General features: G+C 34.7%; 2 protein-coding genes across 4 annotated transcripts; one reads left to right on the plus strand and one right to left on the minus strand.

The window, feature by feature from the left end:
- The first annotated feature begins 45 nt into the window (after window positions 1–45).
- Window positions 46–7,194, plus strand: LOC106060295 (exosome complex component RRP4-like). The gene is made up of 8 exons (XM_013218115.2): window positions 46–401; window positions 1,648–1,749; window positions 2,278–2,413; window positions 3,444–3,509; window positions 4,298–4,366; window positions 4,843–5,019; window positions 6,195–6,323; window positions 7,021–7,194. Exons 1-8 carry the CDS (start codon window positions 172–174, stop codon window positions 7,099–7,101), a joined length of 990 nt encoding a protein of 329 aa, XP_013073569.2. The 5' UTR covers window positions 46–171; the 3' UTR covers window positions 7,102–7,194.
- Window positions 7,195–7,785: 591 nt separating this feature from the next.
- On the minus strand, window positions 7,786–26,448 carry LOC106060296 (uncharacterized). 3 transcript variants are annotated; one of them, XM_056040447.1, is made up of 8 exons: window positions 25,740–26,218; window positions 25,346–25,469; window positions 17,674–18,797; window positions 15,006–15,154; window positions 14,213–14,274; window positions 12,175–13,553; window positions 11,356–11,684; window positions 7,786–10,582 (listed from the first exon to the last, which is right to left on the minus strand). In XM_056040447.1, exons 3-8 carry the CDS (start codon window positions 18,795–18,797, stop codon window positions 10,383–10,385), a joined length of 3,243 nt encoding a protein of 1,080 aa, XP_055896422.1. In that variant the 5' UTR covers window positions 25,346–25,469; window positions 25,740–26,218; the 3' UTR covers window positions 7,786–10,382. The 3 variants fall into 3 exon arrangements, with proteins under 3 accessions (XP_055896422.1, XP_055896421.1, XP_055896420.1); XM_056040446.1 differs by lacking the exons at window positions 25,346–25,469; window positions 25,740–26,218 and adding an exon at window positions 26,368–26,448; XM_056040445.1 differs by lacking the exon at window positions 25,346–25,469.
- Window positions 26,449–26,690: the final 242 nt, after the last annotated feature.

Consider the following 26,690-nt stretch of genomic DNA (forward strand, 5'->3'; position numbering starts at 1 on the left):
ATGTAGATTCTATAGATCTAGATTTAGTTCTACAACACTTTTAAAATTTAAGAGTTTGTCATAATTTTAACAATATAAAAAAATAGATGTAGCCACTGAAAATAGAATCTCTACTGCATTCCTCATTAATACTCGGACTCGAAGACAAGCCTTATTATAATCTAGATCTAAATGCAAGCTGGCACTTCTTCTGGCTTTGCATTCTGCCTTTTCTCTGCCACTTTCTTGTTTCTACTTTCAATTTCTACTTATAGTCTAGATCTAAATAAGTTTATCAACATGTCCGTTGATATTAGACTTGCTAAATCTCGTGTTGTTGGTCTTGATGTTTATCATGGAGACGATCCTGGTAATATTGTTACTCCCGGAGACATAATAACTGCTGATACTGGATTTATGAGGTATAATTATAATAATCGACCATCATGATTCATGATGATCATGGCACCAGTGAGGCAGTGACCAGTCAGTCCAGTGCCAGCCAGGCGCTGCAAGTGGCACCACATTAATAAATTAATTTCATTAATTATGATTAATTAGTCACTTTGTAATTGTTAGTAACTAGTGTCATTAGTCTAGACTATAGTAGTATAGTATAGTATATGATGCCTAGATAGATCTATATTATTCTATATTCTATATGTAGTTATGTAGACTAGTTTAGATCTAAATTCCCTCTACCTCTACTCTAAGTTGACAGTCTAAGACAGTCTAAGATTTTCGTAGTTCGACTAAACTAAAGTTAAAGACTTTACGTTGCCTTAAGAGTACTAACTAGATCTAGAGAGAGTAGAGTTAAAGACTACTAGAGTAGAGTCTAGTACTAGAAAAGTGCTAATCACTTAGACTTTAGACTTAGCTAGGTCTTGACTAGATATAGAATCTAAATCTAGATCAATATTAAATATTATATATATATATTAATATATTATTATTATACTAAACTAGATCTAGCAGAGTACACAGTTAAAATTTCATCCCAAATCGTTTTGTCCCTAATAACTACTTCCATGATTTTAGGATGTATAAGCAGTATTTTTCTTCATTTTACTAACACTTACAGTTACATACATAGATCTATCAATTAATCAATCTATATGGCGTGTGGTTATCATCTATGACCTTATGCAAGCTAGATCTATATATCTTGATTATAAATTAAATACTATATCAAATCTATTCAACATTGATGAGTGATGGTGGCTGCATGGTTGTGTAGTATCCCCTTTGGACTGACACTTCGTTGGTCCCAGGTTTGATCCCTGTCTATTGCCATCCCCCACCATCCTTAGAGTTTTTTAAGGTTTTGAAGGAACATCCAAACATGTAAACAAACTTGTAGCATGTTCAAGGCCTGTTATCTTTAGACTGTAATCATACTCTCAATATGGGTCCATGATTTCAAAGCATGCTAACCATGATCTTTTTCAGTTGGACTTTTGGACATGGCCCTGGATTTAATATTTGTGTTTCCTGAAAGAAAATTTGAAACTACAACAAAACAATATAATCAGGGAAAACCAACAACTAATTATAATTGATTTTAATTTGAGCAGCTAAATACATTTATATATAACATCTCTGAGGAGAAACATTTATAACTTACATTAATTCTCTAAATGTCTTTACATTTTCTTGATACTTCAGGGGCCATGGAACTTACATGTCAGAAGATTGTCTTCATTCTTCTGTGGCTGGAATGGTTGAACGAGTCAATAAACTTGTATCAGTTCGTCCACTTAAAACAAGGTGGTTACATTTTACTTTATTAATACTTCACTATTAAAAAAATTAAAGGAAATTCATATGTAAATCAATGTCAATAAAAGTTATTTAAAAATAAAATAAAATTAGCTTTTTTTAGAATTAACACTAATTTATGGAGTGCATTTTTAATAGCCAGAATAACATCTATTATATTTTAACTTTGGTAGCAGTGGCAAAGCAACCATGGCATGAATGGGTTCAATGTTCCTTTTTCAATGACCAATAGGTGCCCACATGGGTCCTTGAAAATAAAAACAAAAATGTTTCCAATTTAAAAAATCATTAATTTTTTTGAATTTCTACATAATTTTACATTGTGAATTTGTTGACATAAATGACTGTACCTCTATTGTAATGCAGTTTTGTAAATGCACTGATAAATATTGGATGATTTTGTTTTAACCTGGACCCACCTTGCTATACTATTGTTTGGTAGACACTTCATAAATATTTAGCTCGCAGAATGTAACATCTACAAGGAAATAGATTAATATGATGACTTTCTTTCAGATACAATGGAGAAATAGGAGATGTGGTTATTGGGCGAATCATAGAAGTCTCTCAAAAGAAATGGAGAGTAGAGACTCATTCTAGAATGGACTCAATCTTGATGTTGTCCTCTGTTAATTTGCCTGGTGGTGAACTGGTAAGTTTGATTCTAGTCAGTTTTGTGATATTGGTAGTTCTATGTTTTTAGGATTGCCCAGACCATAGGACTGTTAATAAAACTCACTATTGAGGAATGACTAAAATCTAGTTTCCTACAAAGTTGAGACTGCTGCACTCTGCCACTCCTCTCATGACCATATGTCTCCAAATCTTTGACTTAAAAAGTAGATTTGAAATGTCTAAGCTATTGATTCTAGATCTCCTTTAGGAAGTGACCAGGTATCACCCACTTACACTTGCACCTCAAAGAGCAAGCATACCACAAGATATAGAATATAAATATAAATAAATATGTAAAGAAGAAGCTTATTAATTATCTATAGATAGTTGAAATTATATATATATATATTATTTATATTTTGTTTGAGTTTTGACCGTCTTAATGAATTATAGCATTTATAGAACCTAAGTCATTTAAAGTTGTACTGAGTCCTAGCATGTTTTTCTTGTTTCTAGTCTTGGAAAATAAAACATATTAATATGATACTATATGGAGCTAGTTTTGAGTAGTATATTGTGATTCAATATAATTCAAGTATAAAGTATTGTATCCCTATGTGATTTATGGTTTTATGGTCTTGCAGTGCTGAAAAGTATTTTTTCTTTATTTTTTTTTCTTTTTGGAAAAAGTTTTTATCTGTGCAATGGATGTGTTATTAAATGTTTGAGACTTAGAGTCAAGATAATGAAGTTTCTTTATTTTATCTGTTCAGATATATAAAATAAAATATGTCAACACTTTACAGTGAAACTCTTTGAAAAGCAAACTTTGGAGAAGATGAGATTGTGATCATCTTTAATCACAAAGGAGAAGCTTCAAAGAGTCTTGGTGATTGGTTGTTGTTATGCTGACACATATTAGCTTTGTTTACTGTTGGTCATAATAGCTGGCAAAATTGATTTCATTTGCCTCGTGGAAGTCATCTCACTTTACATACATATATATTTTTTTAGAAAGTGGTTACAAAACCTAACTAAATAATAATGTATTTGTCTGTGATGTTTAGCGCCGTCGCTCAGAAGAAGATGAAAAAATGATGAGAAACTATTTGAAAGAAGGAGATCTGATTAGTGTAAGTAGACATGTGACAAATGTAATACTTTATGTAATACTTCTTGACATTGACAGTATTGCTATTAGTGGTAGAATGCAATGCTCAAAAATGGGCTGTTTTGCCTGAGGGGTAGATCACATTTTTAGTGTAGACCTACATTTGTATAAAACTGAGATTGGATGAGACCACTACTTATCCTGTGTCCACATTTTGTTTGAAAATGTAAAGATGGTTACTTGATAGGTTGTTTATGAAACATGCTGCACAAACTTCTTAAGTAATTGATTAAGTTTGATTGACTCTTGATTTTCAATGACATTTATATATGTAAATAAATAAATCTAATAAGAGAGATCATATTAGATACCTCATTATTATTTATTATTATGTTAAAGTCCACTTTACAATGTTGAGACTGCTGCACTCCTCTAATGGCCATATTATTTTATGTCTGCAAATTGTAAAATACAGAATTTGAAATCTTAGTCATAGAAATGATATATGGGCTAAGCTAAAAATTTCCATGATTAGATATTATCCAGATTTTTGGTCATGCTTCTTCTTCTGTGGGGTAATCTAGTGTTTTTTTTCACCTTCTTCTCTTATGTCTTTCTCATTTTCTTCCTGGAACTTTGCTCTGTAGGATTATTTTTAAAGTCATTTAATATTGTCATTTGACATTTTAGTATGTTTTTAAAAAGTGTCATTGCAACATACAGGACTGTATTTAAAGATGTTTTCATTTTTGTTCAGTTCATTTGAGCAAATTATAATCAAGTCTTTATAGATTACTTCTTGTTTCCCAGGCAGAAGTTCAGAATGTCATGTCTGATGGATGCCTATCTCTACACACTCGCAGTTTGAAATATGGAAAAGTATGTTTTGAGTATTTGTATGTAGTTGACTCTAATTTTAAATGTGATGTTAGACAGGTCAGGGCTGTAAGTCATAATGTGGCTAAGAATCAAACAGTGTAGTTTAAATCAACTCACTAAATGACCAAATATAAGGAAAAAAATGCTCTATGTTGATTTTTTGTATTTACTTGTGTCAGGCTCAGAGATCTATAGATCTAATCATGAGAGCTTAGACCTATTTGTTTTGTCAGGCTCAGAGATCTATTGATCTAATCATGCAAGCTTAGACCTAATGAAAGTTTAAAGAAAATAAAAATTCCAACAAAACTCTTAAATAGTTTGGAACATAATGTCAGAAATAACATGTCATACATGAGAAACAATGCACTTAACATCTAGAGTAAATAGTTTCTTACTTAACCTATTTTTCATTAGTATTAAAAGTATTTTAATTTTCTTATTTTAAATATTTCCTGACATGATCACATCTACAGTTAGGTCAAGGCACATTGGTCAAAGTCTCACCTTCACTTGTCCTGCGGCGAAAAACACATTTCCACAATTTACCTGTTGGGGCATCCATCATTCTGGGCAACAACGGCTACATTTGGATTTGTCCAACTGAACATGTAGAAGCAGGGGAGACAGGAGGCTATGAAACAAATTTACAAGTGAGTTATTTTGTCTATGAAAGAAAGCTTGCAAATAGACTTCTTTGATCTATTTAGTGTTAGAACATTGAGTTTACAGGCACCCAAGTTTTTCAATTTCTTAAACTTTGTTAATTATGTTATTATAAAAAACTTTTAAATGAGTAGAGATTTAAGTAAAGTTTATGTAAAATGCGACTACCAGTGGCGGGTTTCATGTTCTCCTGCAAATGTTGCTACCTATTTTTTTTTTCTAACAGTGCCTTAAGTTTATTATAAGCTTGGCTGAGCTTAGCACACCTACTCTCTGTTCCTAGTACATGTACTGTGGAACATGGTGGCCATGTGTCACCATCTTATTATTAAAGCCATCAGTCATCTTCGAGTCCATATGAAATGAGAAATGTGCTCATCTTCGATCACGAAGGAGGAGCTATATATATATATATATATATATATATATATATATATATATATATATATATATATTAAAGCCATGTGAACGTATTAGTACTGTACAGTGCTTATTATTTCTATCTTTGCAAAATTGATCTGTTTTCATTAGGAGTATTTCTTAATGCCATGGGTGTCTTTGAAATAGTCTGTAATTGTTAGCAGTGACTGAAATACAAATGTCTTACACTCTTAACTCTTTCTCTCCTAATCAACAATACCATCGTTGATTTTGACCTCATTAAATTAAATTGATGTTTAATTTTTTTAACTTGACTTTGAACTATATAAAAATTTTATACCAAATACATTTTCTGATAACAAACAACAAAGCTATTGAAGCCCAATCATAACAAGGTAGTGAAATAGTAATAAGCAAAATGAAGAATTCCTTCCAAAACGTGGAAAAATAATTACGGAGAGAAAGAGTTAATTTACTAGCAGTTTTTTACAGCATACTGTTATTATTTAAGTATTAATTCATTTAAACCAATATGCAACAAACTATACCAAATTAGCTATTCAATCAAAATGTGTTTTTAATGATTTATTTAAAAAGTACTTTAACAATTTCAATTTTATTTCTCTTTATTAAGAATTATCTCCATTGATGTATTTTTTTAAAAATGTATAAATAATCATTTGATCCAAAAACTGAATAATTTGTATTTGTAAATGATGCAAGTCATGACACATGACACTCACAAATAGGTTAAATGTTTTTTTTTCCTATCTTTCTACAGCCAGTATCCAGGTCAGAAAGAGAAGCCATTGCCAGGCTGAGAAACTGTGTCTTAGCTTTAGCTGATCAGAATGTTCTTTTGTTTGATACTAGCATCTTGTACACATTTGAAGCCTCACAGAAATATGCAGTAAGTGGTCTGACATTAATTTCACCTTAGAACTAAGCCCTGTCTTGTTTGTTGCTTAAATCTCTCAATCATTGCCTAGAGTAAGAAAGTTTTTCTTGTATATTAGTTGGTTCATGAGTCTTATCTTTCATTAATTCAACTGGTAAAAAACTTGTATCTATATAAGTATGCCTGTCAAACATTGTGATCTATAGGGCAGATAATGTAAAGGTCATCTGTTCCTGTGGCCCACAGTTAATGAGGGTGTCAGCACAACCACCTTTACTTTTCCCATCTAGTGTCAGCTACCCGTTAGAGCTGGGTAGACTCAAAGGCACCCTAAAAATACAGAAAGTAAAAATCCCATTTTACACCAGGATTCAAAGCACTTTACCACTCAGCCACTGCACCTCCATCCATATACTTTTACCTAATTTATTTGGTCACTTGGTATTAAAAAACAACCACTTTTACAGTTGAACCAAATAATGCATGAGTCTAAGAGAACTTGTTTTCAAAATAAGTGTTTTACAGAACTAATGGATTGTGCTCACAAAATTATGTTGCTCTGTACAAGTTTTGTTTTTATCTATTTTTCAACAAGTTTAAGTCAAACATTTAGTTTTACATATCACTGAAATGTTGCTTTTGTGTTTTTTTTTTTCACCACTATTTTCTGATTGGGATTTTTCTAACTATATTTGTGTTTGTTTTGAAGGTGAAGGACATATTGAAACCTGAAGTGATTCTGGAAGTTGTGGATCTTGTTCAACAAAGACTTGAGCTAGAAGGAAGCTGAGATGTTGAAACTTAGGGTCATGTTTTTCAGTTGTTTATAGGTCAGGGACAGTAAAAAAGAACACACACAAAATAAAAGCAACATTCACCTTTACTTCATTCTACATGTTTAGTTTATATTTTGTAGAGTGGTTACCGTGTTGGCTTGAGAAGCCTTAGAAGGCTTGAGCCATGTGTTTGAATTTTTTAGTCTAGATCAATTACAAATTTAATTACATGACTAATCCAAACTAATTGATACAAGTACACTTAATAAGTATTTGTTTTTCCCTTTTTTTTTTGTGTAAATATATTTGTATTAATAAGTTAGCAAACACGAACTTTTATTGTTGAATTCATTTTATTGTTACATCCACTGGATCCAGTCTTGGACCAATCTAAGCGTAAAGATTTATCATTGCCCAGTACTCTTAATGAGGCAGCGATGGAAATCTTTGGCAGTCCAGTCTCAGTTTTAAATTGAAGTATAGATGAAGTGAAACATGTTTAATACTTTTGCACATGACTTGCATCAAAAGAAAGGATTATAAGATATGGCAACTATGTGGCCATGTCATGCTATCCACTGTGATTATGAAGTATACAAATCTAAAACTGCACAGACAGTAAATACTGTTCAAACCCTGAAGTATGGATTGGTTAATGACACTGAATATTAATAATAATAAATAATACTGAGCTCTAGTGAAACTGCTTCAGGAGGTTTATTTCAAATTGATTTATTCACAACACATAAACTTATCATCAAACAGCACAACACAAAAACTGGCAATATTTTTTGTCAGGATCTCAGATGAAATGTACATAGTGATCATGAAATAAAAATGTCTTATGATATTACATAGTGATCATATAATAAAAATATGTCTTATGATATTACATAGTGATCATATAATAAAAATGTCTTATGATATTCATAAAGTCATAAGAGAAAACAACTGCCAACATTATTATTCAATAAAAACAAAGTACAACAGCTATTGGGGAAAGTTGTACAGATGGCACAGTAAAAAGTAACTTACTCATAGTATCACAATTACTACAATGAAATCAAATGAAATAAAGGCATTTAAAAAAAATGGAATTTAGTTGGCCAGAGACTGTCAAGTTTTGATTGAAATATAAAGTCTTCAAACTTAATTTTTTATACTCAAAGAAAAATAAAATTATTTACACACTAAATAAATAAACATCATCAACACAAAAACAAATATCAGAGCCAGGGACACACAATTGAGTCTCACAAACACATCACATAAATATAACAGCAGAGGAAAGCACAAGTTTGAGTCAAGAAAGAATTAGACTCTACAATTCTTTTGAAACCAAGAAATCAGAATGTTACATTAAAAACACTAAACATTGTATTGACACTAGATTAGATGAGACAAAATTTATTGACATCACCAGCCCAGTCCTGAGATGAAGACATTTCTACTTTTTTTTTTTATATTTGTTACTAGTTAAACAATTAGAGTATTTTTTTAGGTTACAAATTTGTATACTCAAAGCTTAAGTTTGACAGAATAACAGTAGCAATGCACTATCAATCAATAAGTAAAAAATCAAAAGCTCTTTAAGTGCTACTGTATGCATTTGTCCACACTAAAGGCACAGTACAAACTGACCAATGAAAGGCACAGATTTTGCCATGAACAAGTGCGGTACATAGTGTTTATTTTAAGGATTGGTTAGTAAGTTCTTGTCTCCTCTGAAACTACAAAAGGCACACAGATGTATTGCTCCAGATCTCACTACCATCGAGAAGCGTGGGGAAAACATCACAGGATAGGTTCACTTGTAGGGGAGGCAGAAAAGAGAACATTCCATGTGTAGGTAGAAAATCTGTCTTCTAATGACCTCAATGGCACTCATTTTAATTTCTCCTGTACAAGTAATAATGAAATCGAGACAATGCAAGCAGTTCAGTTTTGAAGACTATCACAGATGAATGAAAGAGCAGTAAGCAAAACAAAGGGACTTAAATTCTCTGAGAATTCATCTAGTTTAAATGTAGGATCAGCTTGAAATATAACATCAGAGTTCTCTTAAGTTTTATTTCCAAAAAAAAATAAAAAATCAGGGGTTTTAGAGTTAAATAAAATAATATGATTTGTGATGAAAGACAATGAAGAAAGATTTTGATGAACAAAGAACTGAGCAAACATCAAATTAATTTACAGGAAACATTTTTGTCTAATGTAATAGACACCAAATATATTTACAGTTTGTGGCACATTACAGGAATAAATGCATGAGTATGATCACATCAGAGAAATAGAATTCTACAATAACTTAGAAAAGAACAAATGCACTAGTACAAAAGTGAATTCAATAACAAATAGCACTAGTACAAAAGTCAAGTGTTGTGTTGTATGAGAAGGTGGTTAAAAATTGTCATAATACATTTTCTTTCCATTGGTATTTGGTAAATAGAAGCTTGATTATAATTTTAGAATAACAGAACTTAATACAAAGTGTTTGAGAAAATAGCATATCTACATACGAATTTCATAAACAATAATAATAAAAAATAATAGCTTAAAATAGCATTCTGCTCAAATAACACCGGGCTGAGTCATAAAAGCTACAAAATTATTTGCACCGAGAAATAAAATAGGCTTTAACAAGTACACATGTGTGAAGAACATAAAAAAAAGCAACCAGTAATAGTACAACAAAATTTGCCATGATAAAAGATAAATAAGTTCACATCATATCTTACAGTGAATTAAATATTCCTAACAAAAAAAAAAGTCAACTAAAAAACAAAACTGTACATGTGGTTAACACTGATTTAAGAGGCGGAGTGGTAAAGCATTTTTAATTTCCAGATCTTTGGGCGCCTCTGAGTCCACCCAGCTCTAATGAATACCTGACAATATTGTGGAAAAGTAGAGGTGGTTGGTCGTTGTGCTGGCCACATAATGCCTTAGTTAACCGTGGGCCACAGAAACAGATGACCTTTACATCATCTGCCCTATAGACCACAAGGTCTGAAAGGGGAACTTCACTTTACTAACACTAATTTACTTGTAGCCCTTTGTGTATCAAAACTTGTTTTTTTTTAGGCTAATACTTAACTGCCAACAGTGCTTTTTTTTTTTTTTGAGTGAGAACTAGTTCAAATTAAAAAATGAAAAATAGAAACTAAGAAAAATTGATTTGGATCTGCTTTGGCTTCAAAATGTATTTCACTTTTTGTTTTCCACATCACAGTCTGGTATTTATTCACAGAGCTAACACCTAATCTATATCAACACTTCTCTACACTCTTGTGTGTTAGTCATTGAGTAAAAAGGGGATGTAAATCATTTTGCTGGTCAGTAATTGGGCTGAGGCTTCTTGCAAGTAGGGCAGTTGGCTCAAGACATCTCCTAGCCTGTTAGCCTCTGAGGGAAACTTCTCTAGGATGTACTGTTGTAAGGCTTGCTTATAGGAGGCAGAGATGTGCTGCAACTTTGTCTCTTTTTTGATACTCTCTGTTGCAAAGGAAAAGAAACATTTTTAAAATAGAGAAAAAATACTTCTGAAAGTTTTCTTGGAAGTGTGCACCCTTGAAAGTCTTAATTATTGACAACCTTTGTGTGTTTTTAAGCCTGATATGGTTGTCACAATGAAGATAGTATGTTTCGTTCACATCAGTGAAACAGTGAACTTTTAACAGAGTTGGAAAGAATTAGTACATGCCATTGAAAACAAAAACAATTAAAGCTAGAACAGATCTCTTACTAATTCAAATGAGAATAAATGTGATAGGATCTAAAAGTTGATCTCTTGAACATTGTTTAAAAAGCCTAAACTCTGATGCAACTACATCAAATGATCGCCAACAGAATTAGATGAAATAGGTGAAGAAGAGAAACGCTAAAAAGAAAATGAGCAAGGCATTGCTTTTCATCAGGCAAAAAAGAGAGAACTGGTCATCAGAACATTGTACAACCACAAATATTAGATATACTACTGGACAGATGACCAATTCGGTTAATTTTCTTCTTATAAAAAGGGCTAACTTTTGAGCTTTTAAATGAACATTAACCCTTTAATTGCAAACTTCTGAAACTTTTCACTGACAAAACCTATTTTGAAGGTACGCTTCATATTTTAAAGGAACTCTTTAATGTAAGACAAATATGACTAACAGTATGCCTGAACATTTTTCAGGGCGCCATGAGCATAGCTTTCATTACCTACCTATTCCTTAAGAAAAGCATGTACATTATTTAGCAAAAAACAACAAATGACTCAAACTCACCATGGTTGAGTAACAAAATGACCTTCAAACACATCAGTTCCTTTTTGGTGATGCCCAGCTCCCAAAAGTAGGTCATAATGGCCGTCACCTTCTCCATAATCTCCCCTATGTCAGACTGCAGCTGGTCTAGGGTAAAGAACTTATTGAAGCTCTTGTCCAGGTAGTCCTGCATGCGCAGCATGTTCTTGTGGTACAGCTCTGAGAAGGTGGGCCTGTAGTCAGACTTCTTAAGGTGCTTGCCCACAGGGCCAGCAGATACCATGATCAGCAGAAGAAGCTCATGCCATTTAGACATAAGGATTTTAGTTTGAAGCTCTTTGGGGATATCTCTGTGAAAATAAAATGATATATCTTAAAAATGAACACAGCATAGAATGATTATAAAAAAATTTATAGCACAATCAATCTAATAATCAAAGACCCCACATCCTTAACTTTACAAATAAAGACTTTATTTAAACTTTTTTTTTCAAGATCTCAAGGCTTGGAAATCAAAGAAGAGTTGATATATTTAAAACAAACAATGAAACAGGCGTCAAACAAGGCTTCTGATTATCCATAAACTATGATTTGAAAAATGAAGATTTGTTTATGAACCCTACAGTGCTTTACTCTGTTTTGATTGTGAACACTGTATATATATATCCAATGTCAGGGGAAGTGCAGGAAACTAGTAAGTTAGCAATCTTATTGAAATAGCTTGTCAAACATGGTTTTAACAACTACTCTTGGTCCTAATTGTAAAAGGCTTACTAAAAAATTAAAATTAATTCTGATTAATAATTGAATCTTAATTGAAAAAAAGACCAAACCTCTTACCTATAAAATGGTAGTTGTTTCATCCACTGGATAAACCTCATGACAATCTTGCCTCCAACCTGGCACAAAGCCTGAGCCACAACTTCTTCTGTGCCAGTGAATTGTGAAATCTTGTAGTCATTAGCAATACTTAAAAGACTCTCGTTTTTAGCCAGGTCTGATATTAGGGAAGATACTGGCATGTTAAAGAAAGACAGTCCACCAGATGTGGCTGTGGCAGATGCTTGATGAGTTGGAGGGTGCAAGCTGGATATACTTCTGCCATTTTCATTTTGTAATGGACTCGCTGGATATTTAAAGTGGTGAGAGCTGTTTGGTGAAAGATGGTTGCTATGTGCTTTTGTTTGACAGTCGTTGGGAGGACTAGTAGAGGGTGATGGGGGGAGAATATTAATCTCACGAACACAAGACTTCTGAAGGTTAATAACTTTACTCTGCCGATAGTCGTCGATGCGTTCAACTTCTTGTTTGACCCCAGGGAGATTATTCATGTCAATGTAAACATGATGATTCTTCGAGTTTTTAAGTTGATTAGAGTTACTGTCTTGCACATTTTTCTGGATTGTTCTATCTGATTGAACATCAGGGCTACATGTATTATGTTCTGCCCCATGAAAACTGGAAGATGTATATTCACTAGTAGACTGATTTGGGGACACTCTGTGTTTGTGGTTGTAGTAAGATGAGGTCAACTGGTGACCACTAAAGGAAGTCAATGCTTGTTCTTGACAAGTTTCAACCCCACAACGGTGTGCATTAGGAGATGACTGTTCATTATCGTAATTATATGATTTCATAGTGTGAGAACTGTGTGATCTCTCCAAGCATTGGTCTTGATGTCTAGAAGAAGAACAAAGAGCAACTTTGCCCAGCTCTACAGTTATGCCTTTGCTAGGCAAGCTGCATGCATCAGACATTGAAGAGCTCAGGTTACGCTGCCTTACAGGTGATGGGATTTTTAAATGTGTGACACCTTCTTGGGGCAAGTAAGTCTGTTGATCAAAGAGTCTGGACTGATGATAAGACTTTGGCCCATTCGATGACGCACTTTGTAAGTGCCCACTGTGGGCTGAACTGTACTCATTGTGAGAACTACTATACAATGAGGTGCTGGAGGTAGGCACATTGTTCAAATGCCTTGTGTGGTGGTAGCCATGGAACTGATCATAACTTGTAAGAGATTTTTCTGAGTGGCAGCTCACAACGTCTGAATCACAGCCTGTGCTTGACTCATAAGCTGAGTTTGAAGAAGTGAAGTTATCAACAGGGTATCCTGGGATTGTCTCTGGCATTTCCAGCTTGCAAGTGGGAAAGCTAAGCTTTTGATTTCGCATATTTCTTTCAGAATTCTCACGACGCTTATGTTTTTTATACTTCACCTGAAAAAGACAAATGTTAAAATATTAAATTTATATCTTTAAAAATATTATAATATGCAGTTAGCCTACTAATGAATTGAACTTTTCAACATTCAAAATTGGATTAACCAAGAGTCTTCTATAAATATATTTTATTATGGTATGATAAAACTCAAAATGTTTCATAAACATTTCCATTTATTATTTTAAGACTGGCCTAAACTCTTTCTTTTTAGAGTGCTTTCTATTTAACTTATTATTAGCTAATAAATTGTAGACATATGTGTAGAATATGTTCTAGGGAAATGGTTTCAATTAGGGGATTTTAAAAAGCATATTTTACACTGAAAGCAGCTCTTCAATAATAATAATAGTTTTTTTCTTTACAAAAATATTTTGCTTTACACTTACTCTCAAAGTGAAATCTGCCACAATTCAGGCTCCCTCAATGTTACACTCATACAACATTTCATTTAACATTTAAGAGGTGTCTTTTTACAGAACAGAGAAGTTCTATGCTGACTTCTTTATACAATGAAAAATAAATCAAGGGCTCTGTGTGATACATTTTCATCTTATTCAGAGCCAAGTTCATATTTGAAAGTTTGAGCTCAACTAAAAAAAAAAGATAAGAAATCTTAGTTTCAAAACTAACTTGTTAGCCTGCAGAATGTAATTACCTTGTAAAGATTATAAACAGCTCCAGAATTTCTACCTCCAGGCATTCTGTCTTCACGAACAGCTGAAAAAAAATAATTAAACATGAAATTATAATGTAATAAGCCCATTATTTAGAATATTAATTTTCATACACAATTGGTTTTGTGAGTTTGTTTGTAATATAATATCTTTAATGGCTTCAGATTTATTGAAAGCCAATATATTTGTCCAGAAAACATTTGTGAAAAATTGCTTTTTAGTTATTGGTGAAATTAAAATTAAAGTAAAACCATTGACATTTATTATGTACAAGGCCTATGCTCTATGTTTATGCTACATTCTCTTTAAGTCTCAAGTTCATTGCAATGTCATTGTGCTGGCCACATACACCATAGTTAGCTAAGGTTGCAGAAAAGGGTAAACATAAACAGCCACTTTCCCAGCTTCCTAGGTAAACTTCACCTTCCAAGTTACTTTTATATATTAGTTCTAGATGTATTTAATGAAAAGCAAACGGCATTGAGTAGAGGTGATAGGCTGAGAAGTAAAAAGCTTGGCTCAGAACTGAGGGATCCCAAGTTCGCTTCCAGGTGAAGACGGATTTTAAATTTTGGGACCTTTAGAGCACCCCTGAGTCCATCCAGCTTTAATGGGTACATTAGATGAGGAAAAGTACAAGCGGTTATTAGTCGTTGTGCTGGCCACAGAGACAGATGACCTTTTCATTGTCTGCCCTATAGATCTCAAGGTCTGAAGGGGGAACTTTCTTTTAAAAATGACATTGACAACAAATTGCCAGTTGGAAAATCTCACCTGCAAGAACCATCCCCATTTTCAAACATTTTTTAAAACGGCAGTACTGACATCGGTTCCGCTGGGCCTTGTTGATTTCACAATTACTGTCTGCCACACATGTATAGACTCTCTTGTTCTGAACAGTTCTTTTGAAGAAACCTTTGCACCTAAAGATACCAGTAGGAAATAGAAATGTAAGTTTATAGTTGTTTCCCTTAGATGTATGCAAGGTAAAATACGTTTCCTTTAGATTTACCAGTATGTGAAGGGAATTAATTCTTCTGAGAATGCCAGTAAATTGTTGATATCTTTCTTGGCCACAAGTCTGTATTTTACTATAAGTTCTTGGATCTATGTGCTGGGTGTGGCAAAATATGTAGGTCAAAGATGAGACTGACTATCGACGTGAAATACTGAACTCCTCATTTAAAGTCCTAAAGCCTATAAATCCATTCATTTCTAGATCTAACATCTTTTAAACTGATGAGTTTCAAACAGAAAGTCGAGTTTGTAGCTGATAACATAGTTAATGAAAGGTGACCAGCACAATGAGTAACTGCTCCCCCCCCCCCCCCCCCCCCCCCCGGGGAAAGTCATTGGAGATGGGAAGCTCTAGATCTAGACTATACTACAGAACATTCTGAAATCTTCATCTAGTCCTTGTCTAGTAATATTAATCAAAAGAGAAAAGACACAAAAATTTAAGTTTTCTTCAGTCATAGTCCAGTACAGGGTTCATATCTCACTTGTTCTGTTGGTTTTATGGTAGTATGGTTCTACTCCTAGATACATAGTAGTAGTGTTTTTTCTTAATGTGTAACAACATAACACATTATTAAATCTAGTAGCTAAATATTCAGCAACTAAAATCTCAAAAAAAGGTTGCCAATGACTAGTCAAGTGGAAGTCACGGGCAGAAGCTACAGTTAAATCATTACATAAATATAGATATAATAATATAATCTTTTGGTAGGAGATGAAAGCCTGAACATTATTTTTGGTAAGAATATTATATATTTAGGTCAATTTTTTTTATTTATCAAATGGATGAGATAAAACATGATTAAACAATAATGGCTACTATAAAAGACAATAATGGAAATAATATCTAAAAATATTGGTTGAATTAACTAAACTTGTTCAATCCCTAATCAAGGTAATGAAATAATTATTACATTAAATCAATCAGTGACATAGAGATAAATAAATGACTTTGACTAAATTGAAATTAAAATTGAGGTAACGGCTGCCTTTCTTATTAAATCTTGTCAGTTTATTTTACTTTTAAATTATAAATTCTCCATCTTTTTTTTTCATGTCTTTCTCAAACCTTTTTGCATCAGTAAATTGAGGCAGTCTCATTGAAGTCTCTGGAACCAAGAACTATTAGTAGGCCTATTAGTAACTTTAAATTATCTTGTGAATGACTATAATTATCTACTGTAATTGCCTACATGAACAGTGTGGCATGAGAAACAAAACTGATCAATGACCAAAAAGCAAATAAAAGGTACTGAAGCACTGAACTGACATACACATACTTGTGTAGCATTTCAATATAAAATACAAAGTCAAGGACCAAGTAAGAATTACTCAACTCATAGCATTTAATTGCCAAACATTTTCATAGCCAGAGAAAATTAGACCTCAGATCAAGACATACATACAGAAAACTATGCCACACCATGCTACTAGCTGCTTGGAGGCCAACAGATCAATACAGACTGGATGAGAGTTGTCTAGGTTAGTAATTATGCTGAGTGTTGCATTTCTAGCATTTCATGGCATCAATATTGATATTGCAGTGTAGATCTATTAGTGAGATTATGAACCCATGCCATGGTGACATATAAAGATCTAAGAACACATAAGTCATGCTAAATGAAGATAGCTAAATATACAACAGTTGTACCAGTGTCTGGAAAAATATAATAAGTCTAAAATATAGATCAACTCTCTTCTATTGCACTATAGCTTTATAAAAAGTTGTTTTTGTTTCTTAAGATGCAGATATCAAGTATTTTCTTTTTACATAAACATTGTTTCTTTTAAAATGCTTTTAAGCCTGGAGATTTGTAGGGATTATTTTCATTATTCCAATAAAGTGATCTCAAAATAAGCTGATTAGCCTTAGTTCAACTTCACTAATAAGCCTTTTTTAAGAAGGGTTAACAAGATAAACTAGTTTATAGTAGTAGGCCCTATTAATATTTCAACAAAGTACCAAAAAAGAGAAAATATTGCAACTTTCTGCTGTATGACACACCAACTCCTCCTTCAAACAAACACTACTGAGACCACTAATAATTATTTCCTTTATGGAGGGCTTACCATTTTTTTTATTATACACACAACGGACAGTTGAAACTCTTTTAGCTGGACTATTTCAGGAGGAGGTGCAAGTTACAATTTTATTTCATTTGGCTGGGGGATGTATGATCTATTTTGCAAGTTAGAAAAAAAAAGTTCCTATAATGTTATTGTTTTATTAATGGCTATTTAGAATTTACCTATACAGATTTAAGCCTGTTTTGTATGCTTTCATTTACTTTGATAAACATTTAAATAACTATTTTTAAGACATTATTTTGCCTCTTTTGGCATATAGTGAAAAGAAACGTTGGATGCTATTATCTTGCAAAGCCCTCAAAAGAAAGCCCCCCAAAATAAAATAAGAGTTGCTTACCCTTCACATGTTATGATTCCGTAGTGAAGACCAGTGGCTTTGTCATTACAGATAGCACAAACCAATGGCTCCTCCCCATCAGAGTCTTCACACTTGATCCCTGATGACAAAGTCATGCTATCAGCATTGGCAGGTTTTAGGTTGTGGGGGTTCTCTGCAAGATGGCCTCTGTAAACAAAAGCCCCATTAGTGTAATGGGAGATGAATTCAGAGTCCTTCTCTAGCTTCGTCTCCTCACGTCTTGGTTGCTTGAACTTTGGACTTGGTAAGTTGAGTGTTGTAAAGCTGTCTTCTGTTGGTATAGTTATCTGGGGTTTGTCAAGTTGAAGAACGTCCTTGACACTCACAGCTTTGGCACCGTCTAATGTGGGATATGTTATAAGCGGTGTCCCCTGTGGGAACCCAGAATCTTTGGTACTGGAGACAATGTAACCATTAGCGTTTGTTGTGATAAACATTGGTGTGGAAACAGACTGAAACATGCTAGACGAGATGGACACCATGGGAATGAGCTTCATGCCTCCATTAGAGCTGCAGTTAAAGCCACTTGACAGCTGCATGAGATAACCCTGTGGACAACTGAGAATCACTGGGCTGGCTGATGTCATGGACGATGCAGCACTGCTCACTTTTGGCATGGGGCTAGGAGAAGATGATAATGACGTAGATGATATCACCTCAGAAGAGGACGATGAAAGAGATGACATGGGTGAAGATTTCAGAGACTCTGATAAAGGCGATGGTTGCCTGGAAGCGGACATCACATCATTTTCCCTGGACTCGTAATCTTCATCGTCGTCATCCTCCTCCATCTGCTTTCGAGATTTCTTTTTTGAGGGGGGAGCTGAATCCAGATCGGACGTCCTATCTGAGATGTAGGCACTGTCTGCACTTCCAGTGCTGACATCACTCCGCTGGTCACATTCGGAGGGCTTCATGTATACAAGCTCACCAACAACAAGGGAATCTGTTTCTCCCAGAATATCTCTCACTCTTTTACGTTTCAGCTTCAAGTCTTGGAATAGACCAGCGGTGGAGGGAGGCTGTGCAGCTTCCTCGGGAGTAACCTCCATATTCATTCTCAGTCTATGTGGGGGAGTGTATGCTGACAGGACTGCTGCCATCTGAAATATATAATTGTACACTTCATAGTAGCAAATGTCTAATTGTATTATCGTTTTTTAAAAGACCAAACTGCATCGTAAAAACACACACACACAATTTTTTAAAATATGGGGTGGGGAACTTCACTAGCTGTTATTATATATGTCAGTGAAGCTCAAATTTTCTTACATTATTTGATTGTTAACTAATGAACTTTGTCTTCGTTAAAGGTGGTGGATTTAATTAATACATAAAGATATATTAATAAACCATGCTATACAGTTTATATAGATCTATTTTAAGATGTAAGTGGGTGTGAAGTATTTTGAACAAAAATATCAGTAGTGATAATAATCCTTTAGATCAAACAGTTGATGTGTAGTAGTAGGCCTATAGCTGACAATGTGTATGTTTTTGTTCATGTCAGATCAGTAAGTTTGATAGGCTTCTACATTGATTCTTTATCTCTAACTTTGAATCTGAATCCAAATCTTAAATACCGTATAGATTAACATTCGTTTGGCCTTTCTAAAGATCTAAATATATTGACTACAATATATACAAAGACTGAGACAATTTTTTAAAAAGATTTATTTATGATGATCATTTCATGTTCACATTGAAGTGTAAGACTTAAAAAAAGAATAGTTTTTTTTTTGAACATATTCATTGAAATACCTCGAAATTATCATCCGGAAACATTTTCTAGAAGCTATGCTTTCGATGCACGAATATACTCAAATGAAAATGAGATAGTTCCTACTCTAGTAATTTAAGAGGCTCAAGTTCAGACAAACCTCGAGCAATTTTTTTTTTCTAGTCTAGAGCTAGTTTCAACAAACAATCCCAACCTCGACCTCTTCGCAGTTGGCGCTTGTTTGAAGTCGACAGCAATGTGCACTAGAAATTCAATTGTTGCCTCTTCATTGAGACAATGGAAGAGTCCAAACAATGTGATGGTACAAGTCTATAGAATAGTAATGACCGACATCTTAATTTTTGTAATTATTGTAATTATTTTCTCTGCCTCTAAAGAGTCTAAGCTAACTAGGTGAATGGACTTATTTTCTCTGCCTCTAAGCTAACTAGATGAATGGACTGAATGGACTTATTTTCTCTGCCTCTAAGCTAACTAGATGAATCAAGAACGCAATCAGATAATTTTATTTTAACTATGTACTTGAGAAACATTTTTATTAGTTTCTCTTTTCTAGTACCGTTTTTGTCAAAAGATAATTAAAAAATCTTTTTATTTTCTTAATTAGGCCCTAAGTATATTATAATAATGATTATTATTTCAAATGATTTGACCATGGCCTAGCTAATTATTGAAATATATTATTAAAGTTTAAAAAAAAAAAGCCTAAGTACAATGTTTGAGAGTAGCAAAGTAACCTTTTCAGAGCACACGATCTACGTGGCAGACGATGTCATGGTCATCTGTTTCTATGGCCGACGGGTGGCCAGCACAACGACCAACCGCTTTTCTTTCCCCCAACCAATGTCAGTTTTTGGTGGACTCAGTGGCGTCCTAAGAATCCCAAAATTCTAAAAGCAAGTCTTCACCGAGACTCGAGTCCTGAATAGATGTCCCACGAACTACTGGAATAATTAACTAGAATCCACGTGAATAAATCTCTATAAGAAAATTAGCAAAGTAAAAGTTTGGCAAACACTGTGTTGGGGCATTATAATTTTGTTTTCAAATCTACGTCTATTGGCAAACATATTTTACTGTCTGACAAAGTAAGCGTACACAATGGTTTAGGGGCGGGGTTTGACTTTAAAAACGATGTACACAATCTTTAAAGATCAATTAACGAAAACAAAAATTGCTGATGCCCCCCCCCCCTCCCTTTATTTGCAGCCTCTCCACTCTCGGGTTCATTTCCGTTCAGTGCAGTTCACGATTGAACAGCTCAAGTACACACAACATCGTCTGCAACCAAAATTTGAATGGCATGTGTGAAGGTCATACTGAGGCTGGCCAGATAAACAGACACGTTGTATTGCAGCCAGACTAACTGAGTGGAATAGGAGAAAAACAGCCTAAAGTTTAAATTAATTTCAGAGAGAAAGGTCTGAAAGAGGCACTTTACTACACAGATTTTTTTCAAATAAATTTCAATGACAACTTTTGGGATTTGTTACATACCGGTATAAAAAAAAACACCGAATGATTAACAAGAATGTTGTATAGGAGATTTTCACTGGAAACTCAACAACGTCAAGGTCGCTAAATCGAAGTTCAATGGTGCCAACTAAAAGTGGACTACAAACTAAAGAGTTTAGACAATTGGATTCTAAGTACTGTTAAACAGGCAGAAGAAAAAACAGCACGAAAATGATTATAACTTTAAAAAAAAATTTATCAAGAGACTACAATAATTGTATACATCGAAGTCACCAAATAAGTAGCTAGTTATGATCTGTCAGCCATAGCTGAACATCTCTAATAGTGTTTCAAATACCACTTATACTGAGTCACACACACACACACGTGATTTACAATAAAAAGGACGTAATAATAATGAAAAAAAAGTTGTTTTAAACACACGACAATTTTTCTAAATGTTAAATATAAATTTAGAATTTTATAGTACCCCCCCCACACACACACACACACATACACACAGTGAATATGATTATTTCCGGAAATTCGATTTTCCCAATGTCACTACATGCTTATATTATTACAATTATTACTTAAAAATCTAAAGAACGGAACTAAAAGAGTTGGAAACGGATATATTATAGTAATAGGTATGAGCGTGTTGTTGTTAACACCCGACTCATCGTTGAGCCCCGCCTCCTGAAAGTCAAACGCCAACGTGTCTAGCCTGTGACCTGGAAGCACACACCGTGACAGCAGTTTACCAAGTCTAACGATCAGGGGTCGTCTAAGTACGGCCTTAGCACTTTACAAACTGCTTCTAGTGGACGCCTAGTACTGGCCAACATCCTGCCAGTAGACCGGCTCATCCCTTCCCTCGGTTGGTTGAAAAGTCTGAAGTGTTGCGCAACAAAGGGAGATAATGCAGTCTTTTAATTAGGTCACCGAAAAATGTCCAACTAAGCAATTTGTGCATTACGATGCGGATTGTTACGCGCAATGACAAGAAGAACAATAATGTCAATAATCTGTATTGTTTAAGTGCGCAGTAATTTAAAACAAAATGTAGCCGTTAAATAGAACTAAATCAATTCGACCTAGAATCTACTTAGTTGTCTATTTATAAATAGCTTGTCTGTTGAAGGTTCCACGACAATTCGTTCACCGACAAAAAGTTCAAGACTTTTCGTTCACCCGACAATTCGTTCACCGACAACTTGTTCACCGACAGTTGGTTCACGACAAATCGTTCACAGACAAGTCGTTCACCGACTAATTGTTCACAGACAAATCGTGCCCCACCTAGGTCATTACAAATGAACACCTCCTTTAGTTTGTACACCGGATGTACCAGAAATAATCAGCTAGCTATTTATAGGTTTTCCGAAGGTTTGCAAATCTTAACTACAGAAGTCTTCAATATTATACTATCATATCGAAAGAATGGGGAGGGTAAGTCACGTTTGAATGTAACAAACAAAAAGTGCTACACAGAACTCAATATATCAGAAGTATGTGGAAACTACAAATTGAAATCATTTCACGTCGTCTGGGACAGAGCTGAAGAAGTGAGACATCGACATTACAGAGTATTTATATTACAAGTGTACTAAATACACACAAAGACTGCGTCACTAATGGAGAGATAAGATGACCTGCTAATCACTGTCAAAAAAACAAAACACAAATTTAAAGTTTATGTCTATATCACAAGGTCCTCAGGGCTCACAAAGACCTTCCTTCAGGAACAGTACCAGGGGGAAAAAACGATGGTAAAACAACATAAAAGAATAGACGGGACTGTAATTGAAAGAGATTCTAATGCAAAAGACCGGAATAGAGAAAGACGGTCGACAGATCATGCGTGGTGTCCCATCGGTTCATCAGACTAAGGGCTAAGTGAAGGCTAAATATGAACTAACAGGCTGTCTCGCTTGTCAGGCAGTGAACAGTTTACTGACAAACCAATGGATACATTCAATCTATTCACATTTATCTATTTATTTTGGTCAAAGTGTGCGCGACTATTTGCTGTATTCGTCTAATATGTTTTTTTTTTTAATATGTTGACTGTAATCTCATTCGAAAAAATTGACATGTTTGAATTTGATATGTGGCTGTGTGAATATGAAACAAAAATACAAATAGATATAAATAAACACAAAACAGAAACATGTATTTACTTTCACTATCGACACAGAGAAAACAAAAGACATCTTTCAGATTTTATACAGACAAATAACAATTGTTGTCGGAAATTTGATTTGTACTGAGAAAAGATCAACAGTAACTATATAAATAATATACCCGCAATCAACTAGTTTGCATTATGTTGACAAATGAAAGACTAAAATTTTTATAATTTCAATAGCGCCATTTTTTTGCAGGCAGTGGCCTCGCTATTTGGTACGGACAGCACGGGAGAACACCCAGTAGAAGGTGACATTATTTGGCCAACGGTTAACGAGCAGGGTGTTATGTGGCCAGCACAACGACCAACCGCCTTTACTTTCCCCAACTAAAGTCGGGTACCCATTAGAGTTGGGTGGACTCAGGGGCACCCTAAAAATCCCGAAAGTCAAAATCCCAGTCTTCACCCAGATTCGAAACCGGGAAGCCAAGCGCTTAACCACTCAGCCACCGATTTCTTGTATTGAAAAAATGTTTGGGGAAGATGTGATTGGGCTGGTAACATTAAGTGATCGCACCGAGTGACACAAGCTCTAGCGACATCACTGTTAGCAGGCATTCAGATAAACTCGGATTGGTGGATTAATCAAGTGCACTTTCTAATGCGAACTATGAGCAAGCCTAGAGCACTACGGGGAAGTGCAGACACTGCGTCCAAGTTTAAAGCACTAACACCAAGCGCAAGACACTGCGTCCAAGTTTAAAGCACTAAAACCAAGCGCAAGACACTGCGTCCAAGTTTAAAGCACTAAAACCAAGCGCAAGACACTGCGTCCAAGTTTAAAGCACTAAAACCACGTGCAAGACACTGCGTCCAAGTTTAAAGCACTAAAACCACGTGCAAGACACTGCGTCCAAGTTTAAAGCACTAAAACCAAGCGCAAGACACTGCGTCTAAGTTTAAACCACTAAAACCAAGCGCAAGACACTGCGTCCAAGTTTAAAGCACTAAAACCAAGCGCAAGACACTGCGTCCAAGTTTAAAGCACTAAAACCACGTGCAAGACACTGCATCTAAGTTTAAAGCACTAAAACCACGTGCAAGACACTGCGTCCAAGTTTAAAGCACTAAAACCAAGCGCAAGACACTGCGTCTAAGTTTAAAGCACTAAAACCACGTGCAAGACACTGCATCCAAGTCTAAAGCACTAACACCAAGCGCAAGACACTGCGTTCAAGTTTAAAGCACTAAAACCACGTGCAAGACACTGCGTCCAAGTCTAAAGCACTAAAACCAAGCGCAAGACACTGCGTCCAAGTATAAAGCACTAAAACCAAGCGCAAGACACTGCGTCCAAGTTTAAAGCACTAAAACCAAGTGCAAGACACTGCGTCCAAGTTTAAAGCACTTAAACCAAGCGCAAGACACTGCGTCCAAGTTTAAAGCACTAAAACCAAGTGCAAGACACTGCGTCCAAGTTTGAAGCACTAAAAACAAGTGCAGGACACTGCGTCCAAGTTTAAAGCACTAAAACCAAGCGCAAGACACTGCGTCCAAGTGTATGGCACGATGGCCAAGTGAAAGTTTTGGTGGCAATAATTAATATAGCATTTACATTGCCATTTCATATTAATTTATGTTTTAGTAACGAAAATATTTTTTTTTAAATATTCAACTCCAATTATAGTAGGCCATTGGGAATAATCAAATATGCTTGTGTTAATTTTATATTATTTGGCAATGTTACAAATCCAGAAGTCAGAGGTTATATGGATAATTAAAAGGTCATTATGACAAACTCACTGGTAGTTATAGTGTTAATTACTGGAGTCATCCAACCAGCCAACGCAGTGCTTATAACGTAGTGGTACTTATATACCGTTGCCAGAATAGAAATTGTCTGTTTCTTCAACTAGTACCAATGGACTCAAGTGACAAGACCAACAGCACAAAGAGGCCTCTACGATAGTGCTGGGCGTCCACAGACATCACATTTTCTCAACCGAAACGGTCAAGAGTCAAACAAGAAATAGATTGATACTAAATATGGGAAAAACCTTTAGATTTGCTTTAACATTTTCAAATTCAACAATTAAGAGCAGCCCTAGAGAGGAAGTCATCAAACATAAACTATGTCAGGTTAGCCCATTCATAGTTCTGGATATTCAAAACATTGAAGTAGACAACAAAGTTACGAGATTATTTGACACAGTCAAAACTTACACAACCAATCTGGACAAAATAGGATCGACGTCACTGACACTGATGACGAACTGACCAACTCAGTAACGAACACAGAGACAGAAGTGTTGACCAATACTTACACAATGTCAATGACATGGGATTGGCTAATGACCACCATGGTTTCAGTCGAAATAGAGATTTGGCAGACGACTTCTGTCTCATAGCAGACGGCATTAAATCTGTTTTGGCCTTTTTAAAAAAAGCCTTTAAAAAAAAATCTCTTAAGCAAAATGAATTTTGGTTTGTTAAAAAAATAGATAATAAAATAGCAAACAGAATAGTTCTACGCATTCTTAAAAACCTCACAACAAAATTAGAGTTACTAGATCTAGATGTTAAGTGTTAATTTACAGTAATATTTTAGTGAAACAAATAATTTAATCCATTTAAAGTATTCAGCTTAGAACACATTTTCAAATAGACCAGTAATTAAAGTTTCAGAACTTAGTAGTTAGATGTAGTGAATATATTTACCATTGGAGAAGTGATAAAGGAAGATCTTGTGGAGTCCACAAGAAAAAAAATTCTTTATTATTCCAGGGTCACACTTTGATGATAATGAAAATACACCGCAAAGTATTATATATATATATATATATATATATATATATATTAGTTAACACTTCATTTGTGTTCATTTATAGCGTGAAGTACATCAAAGAAACACACAATCTAGAATATATATAAACTAGATCCCCGATCAAAGACTATGATGTTTATGTCTGGTAACGTACGTAGCTCTCGATTAATTTAAACTTAAACTATAGCGCCACAAAAACACCAACATCTCCGAAATATTTGTAAACAATGAGCATACAAATTGTCGATTTGCGATTTCAAACAACTAGATCTAGAATTGAGATCTACGATGGATGCAAATCCACCCTCGCTATATCCTCGCATTCACTACGACTTTTCTGTTCAGGCCAGGGGGGGGGGGGGAAACAACGGCACGAGTATACACACCGCCCGACACGTGACGACATTTTTATCGAGTCAAAATAGACACATGCCGCTGTTTATACAGCACACACACACACACACGCTCGTATCTGATCTCTTCCAATGTGTAATCGAGATTTCAATCATAAACATAACATACCATTGGTTCAATGTGACAGTGGGTGCATCAGGCGGGTAGGGGTAAACTCAGGGCAGGTCATCAGTTTTTTGTATCAGTAAACCTTTCGGCACGTTTTCTCCCCTCCCTACTCCGCTATAGCGAGGGAAAAAAAAAAAAAAGACAACCACCTCACGCGGTTATCAATGTGAGATTCAAGTAACCTTGGCCATGCGCAATCGCTGTGTAATCATGACCGTGACCTTTCGCGAGGCGACCCTATTTTTGTTTTGCGCGCAGTACGAGACGCCTGCCAACGGGTCGGTGAGGTCAACTTATATAACAGACAGTAGTGAAATTCGGTC

This window comes from Biomphalaria glabrata, chromosome 9 (genome assembly GCF_947242115.1).
Source record: "Biomphalaria glabrata chromosome 9, xgBioGlab47.1, whole genome shotgun sequence".
Taxonomy (NCBI): domain Eukaryota; kingdom Metazoa; phylum Mollusca; class Gastropoda; family Planorbidae; genus Biomphalaria; species Biomphalaria glabrata.

What these genes read in the sequence shown, in the direction of transcription:
- LOC106060295 (XM_013218115.2), top strand. Translation starts at nt 172, where the DNA reads ATGCAAGCTGGCACTTCTTCTGGCTTTGCATTCTGCCTTTTCTCTGCC. An exon ending in AAGAAGGAGATCTGATTAGT is followed by an intron (nt 3,510 to 4,297) that starts GTAAGTAGACAT and finishes CTTGTTTCCCAG; the next exon opens with GCAGAAGTTCAGAATGTCAT. An exon ending in GCTATGAAACAAATTTACAA is followed by an intron (nt 5,020 to 6,194) that starts GTGAGTTATTTT and finishes ATCTTTCTACAG; the next exon opens with CCAGTATCCAGGTCAGAAAG.
- LOC106060296 (XM_056040446.1), bottom strand. An exon ending in GGAATCATAACATGTGAAGG is followed by an intron (nt 15,155 to 17,673) that starts GTAAGCAACTCT and finishes TGGTATCTTTAG; the next exon opens with GTGCAAAGGTTTCTTCAAAA. An exon ending in CATTTTGTTACTCAACCATG is followed by an intron (nt 10,583 to 11,355) that starts GTGAGTTTGAGT and finishes CCTTTGCAACAG; the next exon opens with AGAGTATCAAAAAAGAGACA.